Source organism: Ochotona princeps, chromosome 27 (assembly GCF_030435755.1).
Source record: "Ochotona princeps isolate mOchPri1 chromosome 27, mOchPri1.hap1, whole genome shotgun sequence".
In the NCBI taxonomy this organism is placed as follows: Eukaryota; Metazoa; Chordata; class Mammalia; order Lagomorpha; family Ochotonidae; genus Ochotona; species Ochotona princeps.
This window is the reverse complement of record NC_080858.1, coordinates 14,814,170-14,829,241: the sequence shown is the minus strand read 5'-3', so window position 1 is coordinate 14,829,241 and position 15,072 is coordinate 14,814,170. Positions and strand designations below refer to the sequence as shown.

The 15,072-nt window shown below is 35.2% G+C and overlaps 1 protein-coding gene across 1 annotated transcript in view; it reads right to left on the bottom strand.

The window, feature by feature from the left end:
• Positions 1–4,981: 4,981 nt before the first annotated feature.
• LMO3 (LIM domain only 3) overlaps positions 4,982–15,072 on the bottom strand; it is a 57,475-nt gene continuing 47,384 nt past the window's right edge. The window contains exon 4 of the mRNA XM_004592594.4: positions 4,982–5,433. Within this exon, the coding sequence (XP_004592651.1) occupies positions 5,328–5,433 (106 nt within the window). The 3' untranslated portion in view covers positions 4,982–5,327. The remainder of the gene's footprint in view (positions 5,434–15,072) is intronic.

Here is a 15,072-nt window from a genome sequence, read left to right as displayed (position 1 = left end):
ACTCAGCTTCTCAGGTTAGAATCTTGATCATATGAAAAGTGCAATAAACTTCACTTCACTTTTGATAGCAATGATCTGAACCAAAAACAAAACCTAGTTGATCCAAGATGATTTGGGATTTACAATCATGTGCGTTGCATGATCTGCACACCCCAAACAGGAGTATCTTTGAGTTTAGTGTATTTTCCTTTTCAGAAACAGAATCCTTTTAATTAAAAACATTTTTTAAAAGTTCAGTATGTGTAATTGTTAACACCTGCTATGTGTTGCCAACAGATGTTTCTTACTTACCTAAGGGAACTGTTATAATTATTCTATAAGCTTATTGGAATGCCATTTACCAAAATAATTGGGAAAGTTTAATTGGTGACTTTGTGTATAATATTTGGTATTTCTTTAAATCCCTTTCCCTATTGCTGTCAATTCCCACAAAACCAACCTAAATCCAGGCTACCAAAAGTAAAAATGTCCTTTTGGGACTCCAAAACATTTACAAAATTGGCATTGATCATGCATATTTTAGTCTTCATGAAAAGTTGCTGGAACTAAATCATGTGCATACTAAATAAAGCACTGTAGAATTTACTTTTAAGGGTTTAGCAGCTAATCCTTATAGTTTTCAGCATGTAATTCTTGAATCTTGATTATAAATTTAAAACTATCTTTTAGAAAGAAAATACTCTGCTAATAGCTTTAGAAGAAGCTATGATAAAAATAAGTTTCTCTTTATTTTTCTGAGGTCTTATAAGCAGCAGGCTTTCCAGATTTTTTCATTTATGATACTAATCACACAGTTACCTACAGGCATGTGTTAAATATGACACTGGTTTCAGCCAAATAATGGGCCAATTGCAAACAATGAATAAAAAGAGGCAGCTCCATTTATAACTGCTATTTCAACAGAGCTCTATTGTAATCATAGCAATCAGAGGGTGACTCATTAATTAATTGATGTTCTTTTTTTATTAGTACTATTGAGTTAATGAGTAATTTGTATGAGATAATTCTCTGAACACATTGATTACTGGAGATATTTTCTGGAGCTTTCATACTAACGACCTGCTGAATAGGTAGAAGCTGCTATTTGCTTCTGTGTGCTTGCTCACTGCTTGGCAGCTTTGAGATGAGTGAAAACCAATGCAAGGCGTGTCGAAATCTTTGGATCTTTGCAGTATTCTAAATGCCCAGGAAGCTTCAAGACAAGGACTATCACACAGTAGGCACTCAGTAAGTGGCAACAAATTAATGGCTATATTAAAGCTTCCGTGCTCCCTTAAAATGCAACAGTCACATTTAAAAATAACTGTAATGGTGTGTTTAAGAAAAAGTAATGATCAGAAGGCTTTTGCTAAAATTGTATTCTGCGCTAATGGCCTATTACAATAAACAGTAGATTGTTTTTGCAACTTACTGAAGTGAACACTAAACATGTTTGGCCTGTATCATTTCTATGAAATTGTTTAAGTGACTATTCAGAGTGCTTTGCCTAAAGTGATACTTAAAATGAAACCACTTGTGTATGGTATGTTTTACTCAAGATATAATTAAGGAACACCATGTCTTCCTTGAAAATGTAGGATTCAGTTGAGATTTTTGTTTTAATTCATGATGTGGGAAATATGAAACTTGAAATTTGGTCTAAAAACAGCTAACACAGTTGCTTTAGACAGATCACTTAAATTTGGATAAATGAACAAAATTACACCTTGCGATCACTACTGCTATTTTTGACAGTTTTTATTTTCTCCGCAAAAATAAACAGCACTAAACTACCTAGCTCAGAGAGCCTACCTGTATTTGGAGGATGATACTTTCTTCTTTATGTTCATCTTTAGAAAGTGAATGTCAGGGCAGGCTCTGGCACAAGGGTTAAGACACCACTTGGGTGGCTCATCTGTTGCTTGGAGTGCCCACATCTGGTATTGGAGTGCTGGCTTCCTGGTAAGGTGCCTGGGAGGCATGCAAGTGGATCCAAGTACTTTAGTTCCCGCCACCTACATGAGAGATTTGGACAGACTTGCTGAGTTTGGCTTGGTTCAGTCCTGGCTGTGGCAATTCTCATTTGGAGAACTGAACCAGTGGATGAGAGATCTTTCTCTCTCTAAATGCTAAATACATTTATAATAAATTCTAAATAAATAAAATGTATAATAAACTCTAAACAAATTCATTCTAAATAAATAACACTTTTTAAAAAGTATTTACAAAGGGGAAAAATGCACAGTTCTGGATGCCTGTGGGTTTGAGTCCTGTTTCTGCTGCCCACTGAGGCTGCCTGTGCCATGGGTACATCGAAGGCAGCAAGCGATGCATACAGCTTGAGCACTTGTTGATCTGCCATCCAACTGGAGACATAGATGGAATAAATTCTTAGTTTCTGCCTGGCCCAGCCCTGGCTGATACAGGAATTCGGGAAGAAAACTACCAATGGATGAATGATTTCTCTCTCTCTGCCTTTCGTATAAATAAAGAAAAAAAAGTAAGAACAAGAAAATAGCCCTTTAAATATGAAAGAAACAAAAGTATATGCCCTCCTATGCTACTTCTCTTATTCACTCATGAATTTAATGTTTGCTTTCCAGAAATCACCCTAGATCTCCCCAATTAAATGCAATCAAATAGTGTCATACCCCTTTTATTAAAAACATAAATTCAATATCAAAAAAAGAATGAAAGAATCCAGCAGATATTTATTTAGCAAGATGAAAGCGAAATTACAAACACAGGTCCGTTTTTAAACTCGTTAGCACGCTGGTGGGATGGTGACGCCTGGCAGATCATGCTAGGCAAATTGTTTTTAGGAGATGCATGTTGGGAAGGGAGCCTTAGCCGCTTGAGAAACCAAAGGTCCATGGAGGTGTCCTCCAGGCGTGTAGGATGCTGAGCTGAGTGAGGTCTGGGCTTCACCACACAGAAAGGAAAGCTGACAACACATTGGGGAGTTTGAATAGTCTGGACAATCAGCTTAGTACTTCAAGTCAAAAATGCCATTATTAATGGGCACTTAGCTATAAAATGGCCTCCAGCAGAAAAATTATTCCTGTCTTGCTTCACAATTTCGTGGAGATTAAAGATAAACTAAATAGATTAAGGCCTTAGTTTTTAATCCAGGTGAGCAATTTTGTTCATCGCAAAACACATTAAGTATGAATTCCCAAAGGATCAGGCAGAGGGAAGGTTGGAAAGGCCTTGCTTGGTTGGCAAGGATAGTTGGGCAGCTTCAAGAAGCTGAGAGAAGTTGGTTCCCAATTGACAAGATTTTGACATATTCATAAAAAAGTGGACAGTAATTCAAATCTAAAAGTGATCATTTGAAAGGACTACTGACAATTAAAAATTTTACATCCTTAGGAATTTCAAAAAGTTGAGAACTGAGACCTGCAGTGCTACCTTATGAAAACCACTTCCCACTTCTCTTCCTCTTGCATTTTTACTCGTTTTTGCTTTGCTTCCCTTCAACTATGTATCTTTTCTATTCATGAAATAGGTAATAACATTCTCACATTAATACTATAGTGATTTCATGGATCCCCAATAGCAATTTTTGAATTTTGTTTCTTCTCTGTATCTCAAATTTGGGTGACAAGTGGCTTGAACACTCTTAACCATGAAATATTTATAAAAATACATTGTCATTCACTTTTCACATAACCATGTTCTTCAATGTAAGAGGCAATGTCCAAATTCACATGCATGTTCATAATAAAGCTTTGTTCTTAAAACAAATCAAGACCACATCAGCAAGATTTTTAGCTTTATGGTTTGGCCCCCCAAACCAAAAAAAAAAAAAAATCAGGTCTACTATTTAATTTTCATCTGTAATGCATATTAGCAGGACAAAACATATGCAAATAACACTGGAAAATACTGCTTTGTGTACAAGTAGTAAAGAAACCAAAAAGATACAGAAAACCCACAGCAAAAGTTTGCTATAAATCAAGATATTTCATTGTGCCTGTATGGAATAGCTTGGCTGAAAAGTTGTTTTGATTCCAAGGAGCACAAGTATTAACAGCAAAATGTGGCACTGGGAAGAGGGTATTGTATTCCCAATTTTAATTTCTTAATTGCAACTTAAACAGTGATTTTTTTCATCATTTATCTTTCTAGACATTTCTTCTTTATCATGTAGGTAAGGGAATACTATTTCACTTTAAAAACATGAAATAAGGAGATTTTGGCCCAAATGTGATGTAGTTTGAGTTGGTGACTTAACGAGAGCAATGAGAGAGATATATCAAATTTAAGGTGCTTGCTTTTTGGATATTAAAATAAATGCTAGTAACATAATTTCAGTAGATTCACAGTCAAATCTTTTCAGTGCCATAAATTTATTAAGCCATGGAGTTATCTAAGCCTTAGCTCCTGTGGAGAGTCTGGGGCAAAGTTATATAAGAAATGTATCATTTTAAAATCATCTCATAGTCGTGATAACATTTTTTTTTAAAGTAACCCTTTGGAAAATTTTTACGTGATACCCAAAGGCACTAGTTTACATAAGATGTGTGGCTAAAAAAGCAATGCCAAGTCATTGTGTAGGTAAAGAGCTTATACATACACAAAAAGACTATTAAAAGAATAATGGTTAAGCTTTAAATTTATTCTAAAAATGGCACTTTTCATGTTGGTATAAAATGAAAGTGCTTGAGGATGAAATATTTATGCATTGTTAAAGCTGATCTTTAACCCCCTGAAAATAGGGGGTAACAAGCAGAACACTGATAGACTCTTGAGTTATAACGGCAATGAGTAATGGATGTTGCTAACACGTGTTGTGGTATGTCTATTTTTTAGTACTTTCAATGTTGATAGACTTGTTTTGTCTATCCGTGTATCATTAGTGACATTTGCTCTTCAACTCTTTACTAGAAAGTTACAGCTCATTTAAAATAGCTGGTAGATACAGAAAGCATAAATATACAGTAATGTAAACACTGATTGTACTAAATGCAACGATACAAAGAAGCAAACAGAACACAAATGGTAACACAATAAAACTGTATTACATTTGTGCTTCAAATAGTACAATACATTATATACAATAGTCCAAAATAAACATCTCATGCCAGGTGACACAAAAACGAATAGCAAGCAAAAAAATCCAGCAATATGTACATTACTTTTTTCTTCAATAATAAACATTCAACTCTGAACTGGGGCAATTTCACTACATACAGATGCAGTCCGCCTTTTATTCCATGTAACCATCCTGCTTCCCTCTATCTACGCTATTCAGTAGGTTCCTGTGTCAATTTTTATATACATGTGGAGCAAAAAAGATAAAAGAATGTAGTGCTTTATACTCTTAACTGGGTGATGATGCTAGATCAGCGAACCTGGGGTGCATAACCTTCTTTCATTAAACCTTCCTCGTAGTCCGTCTGACAAAGGATCATGTTATTCTTCAGGAAAAATTTGTCTCCAACGCAAAATCTGAAAATTCAAAACAAACAAAAAAAGGAAAAGAAAATATGTTAAGAACTCCACCCAGCTCCAAAGAGTTGAAGTTTTTTTTTCAGAACTGAAGATTTATTTTGCTAATAATGGTTTCATAATTCCCTGAATCTAAAAGCTTGAATTAAGAGGTTGCTTTCATTAGCAAAATTAAACCATTTAGTTCATTCAATGAAGCATTGCACCAACTTGGAATTTCATATAGGTACAGCAAGGTAAACAGCTGGAGCACCCAAGATGACTTTATGCCTTTTGTTTCACCTTGAGAATAAGATCTAATCTACCTGTATATTCACTTAAAAAACCCAAAGGATGATAATAATATTTACTGTAGTGATTACAGAAGACTTCATCATTGGCCATTTATTCACATAATAAAAAAAGTAAAAGGCACATTTTTTAAAAAAGAAAGTGGCACATTTTAAAGCTTCAAAGAATTCCTTTACTCTGTTGTCAAAATGTGATTGATTTCCAGTAATTTGAAAGTGATCAAATCAAAGGGGCAGTGGTTTTAATACCCAAATCTGGGCCATCTTCCTTTTATCAACTGTGAAAAAGCAGATGATACTTCTTTAAAAAAAAAAAAAAGATTTATTTGTTTTGGGCCTATTGGCTAAAGTCCTCGCCTTGAATGCCCCAGGATCCCATCTGGGCACCAGTTTGTATCCTGGCTGCTCCACTTCCCATCCAGCTCCCTGCTTGTTGCCTGGGAAAGCAGTTGAGGACAGCCCAAAGTCTTGGGACCCTGCACCTGTGTGGCTCAAATCCAGCCCTTGAGACCACCTGGGGAGTGAACCAGCAGATGGGAGATCTGTCTGTCCCTGTTTCTCTCTGTAAAGCTGATTTTCCAATAAAAATACAGAAAATCTTTAAAAATATATTTATTTTTATTGGAAAGGCAGATTTTTATTTTATTTTATTTTATTATCTAATTTGTTTTACCAGAAAGAGAGACAAAGATCTTCTATTCACTGGTTCACTCTCCAAATGGCCTCAAGGGCCAGAGTTAATCTGATCTGAAGTCAAGAACTTCTTCCAGGTCTCTCATGTGGGTACAGAGTCCTGAGGCTTTGGGTCATCCTCTGTTGCTTTTCCAGGCCATAAGCAGGGACCTGGATGGAAGTGGACCACAGGGATACAAACTGGTGCCGATAGGGGATTCCAGTGCTTGCAAGGGGGTTGGGGGATTAGTCAATTGAGCCATTGCACTGGGCCCACAAGAGAGTAACCTGTTAGAACTATTTAATATGGCTATAATAAACAATACTATTTTCTGCTGTTAATTATGCATTTTATAAATTATTGTTTAATGTGCAAAATTATGTTTTTATTAAATGTCCTTTTTGTATGATTCCCCAATGGTGACACTTTGGACACAATAAAGGTCAGCAATGAATATATGTGCTTTTCCAGTACATTTAAAAATAAAGTAACTCTGGCAGAGCTGTATACATATATTTAATTTTAACAACTTAACCTTCAAACAGTGGTGTTTGCTAGAGTTGACCCAGGAAAACTCCTTGTAATTATACAAGCTGACCTCAGTGACCTCTGATACTGGTCTGTATCAGATAGTCAATTTCCAATGATGCTCAAGCAGAAATCTTAGAGGACAGCTTAAATTCTGTAGCGAAAGCCACCCTTTAATGTTTTGTGAGGTTGGCAGTGTAAATGAGGGGCAGTTGGACTGATTTACATTTGCAAAGATTGGAATGCTAAACAACCATTGAACCTATTTATTTTCCAACTGTGGAGCTTTGGAAATTTATCCTTATTCCAGCTAAGTAGATAGAGGGGAAATAGTGTAATAAAAAAAAGTAGATTGAAAAGAATTAGCTTTCCTCTTAAAGGAAAATTGGTTTGTTTATTTGTGGAATTTATTTTTTTTTCCACCAGGATTACTGCCTGCTGATGATGTCGATCGAAAGCACACATTTTGCACTGATTTCAAGTCCTCTTGTGTGTGGTCAAGGCTACTAGATACAACGAATTCAAGTTTGGAGCTTCAGTTATATTTTCCTTAGTCAGAAATCATATATTTCAAATGGTGCACTTAAATAGTGAGGTTTGAAGAAAGCGAATTTGAATCATATTAGGTATTTACTGATCATTAAGATATTTCAGATAAAAGAAAATATAATTTGCTCTTGTTAGGCCTAGGTATACAAATTAGATACTTATCTTTTATGCAAACTAAAACAAAATAATGTATTTAATTGTTTAGAATTACCAATTTATATTAAAAATAAAATACATTTCAACTAATACACTAATAATAAAATATTACATGTAAACTAAATATTCGACAAAACAATCTCATATTCTGACATTCCCAAATTATTTTTCTTCACAACCAACTAATCCTGAAATTTTCTTTCAACATCATGTTGACTTAAATTTTACTTTAATTTTTTGTGAAGTCCCTAATTCTTATAGCTATCAAATAAAAACATCTTTTGTCATCTTGTCATATTATGTCATGTCATCAACTTATTTTCATAGATCCTGAAACTTAGGAAATTTTCATTTGCTGACTAGTAATTACAAAACAATTATGCTGAGAAAAGTACAGAACCAACAGCATGGGAATCTAATCTCAAATCTTGTTTATCATATAGCCAACTTTATCACCAAACCACAGGGTACTTTTATACTTTCCTTGACTTAGTTCTCTGAAGTAAGAGAAAAATAACTACTTCACTAGATTATGGGGCAGTCCAAGTATATACTCTATACTGAAACGAGGTAGCAGGGTATATTGAAATAAGGTTTAAATCCCAAAATTACTCCTTTAATAGTTAAAGATGGAAATTCAGTTTTTCTTTTTCTGTAATGCAATATTTTTTACAAGTTAGTTGCAAAGAATGTAAGTGAAATACAAATATCTTACCTCAATGTTTGGACTTAAACACCTTTTATAAAGTACTTCCTGTGTGCATGTATAAAACCTGATGAAAATTATTCCTTATATTTGATCTAGCAAGTAATACAACTGACCTGTTCAGAAGAAACATATGAGCTTCCTTCCAAGAATTTTCTAAACCTGCCTCTTTTACATAATTTTAAAATGTCTACCTACCATTCAATGAGATGTTGGATGTGTTATCTAATATCTCATTGGATGGTAGCCAGTGATGTGAGAGAGTGTGTGTGTGTGTGTGTGTGTGTGTGTGTGTATTTCAAAATGTTTGGAGGAATATGTAACTTTTTAAAAGATATTTATTTGGGGGCTGGTATTTTTGGTGCATCAGGTTAAACCACCACTTGTAACAAATGAATCCCATTTTGGGTTTCACTCCCAGCTGTTTCACTGCAGATCTAGTTTCTGGCTACTAGTCTGGCATGGCCAAGGGCAATGGTCTGAGTTCATAGGTCTCTGTCACCCATTTAAAGACCAGGATGGTATTTCCTGGCTCCCGGCTTCAGACTGACCTAGATTGGGTTGTTGCAGCTATTTGGGGGTGAATAAGGGGATAGTAATCTCTTTTGCTTTGTCTTTCCTTCTCTTTCCCCTACTTTTCAAATAAATCGATAAATCTTTAAGGGATATGTTTTAGAGCAGAAAGTTTTAAAATCCTTGCAAACAAGGCCTCAACAGCAAGTTCGTGGAAGACATACATCATGAACAAACCAAACACAAATTTTCCAATTTTTTGAATCAAAACAACATCTGTCAATTTTGTTTTTCATGAACTTTTTAATATACTTTTGCAAACAGTTTATATAAGTAATACAGAGAGTAGGAGTATGACAGTCTATCTGAAAGATTCTGCTACAAGGACATTATCAACTGGAAAAAAGTACATTTTATGTGCACTTTAATTTGTACCTAAAGATCTAGCTAAAACAGATCATTCAGGAGGAGTATCCCACTTATAACTCTTACAGCCTTTAAAGTTGTATCTAACAATAAATTATTCGGTATGTAGTTAAGATCAGTATCGTCCTTAAAACTCTTCCATATATTTAAACATTAGGAAATTAGACAAATAGAAATGTCAATATTAAATGAGTAACAGATAATCTGTAACTGATTTTTTATGAGTGGCTGATTTACAATATTATATAGATATATCCATAGGAGATTCAACACTGACAGAGAAAGATTATTATTAAAGCAATGATTTCCAGAGAATATCACAGGCATATTAACTATATAACACAGTTTAATTCCTAATTATAAACTGATAATCTTCCTTATCATATGATACTAATTGCTAGGCTATCATCATTGCAATTAGTTTTGTCTTTATTTAAAAAATTAAAGAACAAAAGAAAGCTCAATCAGATTATCAAATCACCAAATTTTGATGTTTGGAGTTAACAATAGCTTTAATTTTCAGGTATATCAGAGTGATTCCTGTTGCTTATGGTCTTGCAGACTTGAGGGAGGAGTACAGAAAGAAGAATAATGAAGAAGACATCCATGGAAAACACGGGAGTTAGAATGGTTTGGGGTAGGTCATCAAAAATGTGTGCTTAGATGTCTTCATTCATAACATCTTTTTTAAGAGATGGAAATGTTAACTAGTCATCTTAATTCTCTAGTAACTTTCAACTATGATTAATTTCCATTTCTATGATTTTTTAAAAGGGGTAATCCGATTCAGGGCCACTGCTCGCCTAGTCAGCATGCCCAGGTATCAAAAGATGGAGATTTCTAGCAGTGCTGTTTTTAGTAGGAGGCTCAGGTTGGATATTTGTGCCACCCTATAAACCTGTGAGCAAATACACTGCTTCTTCATCATGGACAGCCCAAATGATGTTATGCAGCTCATCCCAAACAATCCTTTCTGTACCAAGGTAGACTAAACATCCCCAAAATTATCCTGCAAGTTATGCAAGGTCTATTTTATTTTAACTCTTTGGATACTCTTATTCAGAAAATAAAATATTCCTCTTGAGCAGATTTGAGTCCAGAGATGAGACCAGATACCCTTGATTCAAATTTGGAGTCTTCTTTATTCTAACCATAATAGGAGTCTCTAAACGATCATGGAAAATGTGTATTGTGAAAACTGTGAAGTCTCCAAACTTCTTTGCAGCAAAATAAACATTCCATTTTCCATGAATTGTTTGAAGTACCCAGGGATAGTCTTAGGCAAGTTTTTTTTTTAACTTTTTTGTACTTTGGTTTTGTTACATTGTTTGAGAAACTCATGTAATTATAAACCCTGAAAATGAATTGTAAGTGACTTAGCATATAGATGCCAGTCACAACAGCATCTAGCGCGTGGTCAGCACTAAATAAGAACTTGCTGTTGTTACTATTTGTTCATCCCTCCTTCCAGGCTGTTGTATATCCAGCATTTCTCCCTTGTTTTCATAAATGTAAATTCTAAACTCTTCTTATATTCTCTGAATATGTCAACTCGTCTTGTTCTCTCCCGAAGCACCTATTTTATCATTTAATTTGACCCTTCTGATTTTTTGAGTGAATCTGTAACCAGTGCAAGGATAAATGATTTGAGTTATGTTATTTCTGTAGCCTTTGCAGTATTGCCATAAATTACACACCACTTAAGGTGAGTGGTGAAAGACTATTAGTAAAATAGACTAATTCCATCACTCAGTAGCTTAAAATATCCAATGTATTTTAGTTGAATAATTCAAATAAGCATTTGTTTTGACCTCCAATGACTTCCTACAATTACAGTTTCATCTCTTCCGTCTTTGCTTTACTCTTTTCTCCTCCACACCCCGTCCACAGTTTTATAGCCACCTCTGAGCATGCTGTGCCTCTTCCTGTTTTCTGGACACACCAAAGACGCCCACTTGCACGTCTCAGCGTGTTGGTTCACCTGCCTGACAAACCCTGTCCTCACTGCTCCATGGATTTCTCCACTTCTGCAACCCCTATCAGACAGCCAGTTTCAGGGAGTTCTTTCTTAAGAACTTCACCTCATTGCCTTCTGATGCTTCCCTCAAAGTAAAAGAAGGACAGATCTATCTGCCCTTGATATAGATCTGTTTAGCATCAATTACTCTCTCCCAGGAGGCTTCGATGTAGTGTCTCATAGCTCTGAATACAACTAAAAAAGAAAATAGATTTGTATCTACTTCAGCCCCCACAGAGCTTAGCACAGAGTTTTATTCTTCAACCAAATAGTGTATAATCATACGTATTTGGAGAGATTTCATTTCAAAATAAGCATTGTTTCCCCTTTCTTATAAAATGATCACTTAGGCAAACACAATTTTTTTTCCAAGGAGGAGAGTCTCAGTCAGCTCAAGGAAATTAACTTCTGGGTGATTGCTCTAGCATTAAAGGGCTGCTTGGGATGGCTGAGTCATATATTGCAGTTCCTAGAGTTTCACTCCACGGGAGGAGGCAGGGTATGGCCCAAGCTCTTAGATCCCTGCTGTAATGTGGGAAACATACATTAAGTTCTGGGCTTCTGATTTAGGCTTGGGCCTCCCCTGGCTACTTTAGATATTTGGGGACTAAGCCACCATGGATGATACATCTCTCTCTGTCTCTGTGTTTCTGTGTGTTTGTGTGTGCGCGCGCGGGCACGCACATCTTCATCTTTTGGCTTTTCAGTGAATTAAACTTAAAAATAATCAAGTATACAGTATTTTCTGATTCTGAATGAGATACAAAATATCTTCAGAATGCTCAAAAATACCCCTCCTCTGGATTCCTTTCAAAACAGAGACACCTTTAGATTTTTAATTCAGGTTCACATTTTTTAGCCATATCCCTCTAAAAGGGGCAGAAAAGATCTGTACAAAGGACACCCAATCTATTTCTTATGACATTCAGAAATGCTTTGAGTTTCAATGGCATTTTGATTTAAGAGCTAAGATAAAATGAATGTCAAATAAAATGCATAAACATCAAAATCTTACAATTTCAGATGTCAATAAAGCTTTCCTAAGGCAAAACACCTGCCAACTACCTATTGGCCTGGTGTTTTACATGAAAAGGTGCAATACTGCAACTGGTTTCACAACTAGAAAGCAGCTCAGGAGTGGATTTTCCAAGAAAACTTGGTAGTGAAAGGAGAATGACCTATATGGAAAACATTCTGTGTCTTGGGTGACAAAATTTGCCTGCTCTGCTTGGCTGATGAAGATGAGCTGACTTCCTGCATTAAAGAAGTTTGTCTTCTAGGGACTGAAGTGACAAGACAATAACCAAGTGCTAATTGTGCATAGCCAGCACTAAAGATATGCAGTCCCATTACGGCATGTAATAAATGAAGCGAACACAGAAATATATTGGGTCCTTTAATAAGGATCCTAGAACAGTATTTTGCAGCAATAAGAATTGGAACAGTTTTAGAGTCAAAATTTAGGAGTGTTTTTCTTACATGACTGCGTTCTACTGAGGAGATGGACCTAATTGTGAATGCAACTTTTTATTTCAATGGTGAAATAAAACTGATATATGATTTGTAAATAGCATTAACAACCTACAATTACTTTGCATCATAGTAGAATTTAGTGGGGGGGGGGGTTAGCACATGAATGATGGTTTAATTCTCCGTGTAGAGCTTGAGTAGTGTAAGTAAGCCTGTCCTGATAGAAAAATGGCCAAATGGCATAAATAGATAGCTCCCTAAAAGAACAAATAACAAAGGGTCACTAGTAACCAAATAAATATCAACTAAAATTATAATGAGCTATCATCTTTCATCCCTGAAGGTTACCAGGATGTCTTTTTTAGAACGTAATTACCAGTGCTGAGTGAATGTGAGGGAATACACACTTTCAGACATTTCTGGTATCAGAATAATTGGTGTGACTCTTTTATGCAATATTTTGGCAAACATAAGCCCTCAAATTACAGTATCCTCTGTCTCATGAAGTATGCGCCTGTGAATTTATCCTGACACAGACTTAAGTATTTGTTATTTGTCGAGTCCATATTATTTTAGTCATATATAACTTGTGAAGAGTAAACTACATGTTTGATGATAGAAGACTGACTTAATAGGTGATGCTTTATCCATGGAAATGAACATAAACAGGCTTAAAAATTGTAATGACAAGCAAAATGATATAAAATATAAAATAAATGAAAGAGATCAATGATCAAACATTGGAATTCTTAGTACCTTTGAAAATCCTGTTTAAATGTGAGTATACTATAAAGAGAAACTTGTAAAATATGGACATAAAAACACAGAAAAAGTGTGGCTAGCTGAATATAAAATAGTGAACTATTATCTTTTAGAATACTGAGACGTAGAAGTTTTATTATCTTCTGTTTCTAAATTCTCTATGTTCTGCCCTGGTAAATAATCTTATTGGATAAAGATAACTATCAATGTTCCAGGTACACAAACGTATTCTCCACCAACACATCTTCAAAATATATACACGTATGTGTAGACTCTCGGATAAATGTGCTAATGCGAGTATATGGGTGTGTGTGTTTGCCTACTGTTATGAAAAATAACATCTGTATTTGCCAATTTTTTTTCACCAAATATCACCTTAGATTGAATAGATCTGCTTTCATTCCAGCACTTGCTGTAAAAAAAGTTAATGATGTAAGATGACATCATAAATTGCCATCTGGATCACAATGAAATCATAAAGTATACTCTGCCACTTATGAAGAATCTACATTTAGCAAGAGACACACACGTACGCACATGGAGACATGCAGGTGTCGGTGCAGATTTGCTGGCATATACACATCTTACTGAAAAACCTAGTGTCGTATTATCAGGTTCCAGAAAGTTTGTAAACGGAGAAATAACTTTGGAAAACTTCCCTATTATACTTAATTTTCCTTTTAAAAAAAGATTTATTTTGAAATTCAGTGTTGCCAACAGATATTAATATACATACACTGGGAGAGAGAGAGAGAGATTTTCCATCCACTGGCTTATTGTCCAGATGGCCACAATGGCTAGTCCTGGGCCAGGGTAAAGGCAGGAGCCAGAAGTTCTATCTGGGTCTCCCATGTGGGTGGTGGTAGAGTAAAAGCACTTGCATCATCCTTGGGTGCCTTGATCAAGTTATGACTAAGAAGTCAGATCAGAATTAGAGCATTGGAACATGAACCAGTGCCCACATGGATGCCAGCCTCACAGGTGTTGGCTTTACCTGCTAGGCCACAATGCTGCTTCTCATTTTACTTAATTTTCAAATATTGTGAGATTGATGTGAGTGTCTCTACTTTCAGATGTAGAAATAACACTCAGAGGATCTAGTAACATATTTAAGACCACACAGTTATTATTACATCAGTTGATATATGACGGTACTTCAAAATTGAATGAAAAGAAAATGCTATTTTAGTGACAAGTTTTTTCAAGCATGGCTTTGTCATAATATGCATTTTTTACAATAGTTTGAGTTACACTTGTATGGTAGTGCTGGAATTTGGAACCAGTTCTTCTAATCCTACGTAGTGTAATAAGAAGACTTTTTATTGAAGAGTACCTTTCAGGACAAATTATGAAAACTTGATGCAACTAATATTTAACAACAATATAGTATGTTCACGTGTTTTCAGACTGTCACTGAATTTATTTTCATTAAAATATATCATGTGACCCAATACCTGATACATCACATTTTTACCATTGTATCCTATATTCTATCCTAATATTTTCTGCATTTATCATATAAAATAGGTGCTAGTACTACATAGCTTTC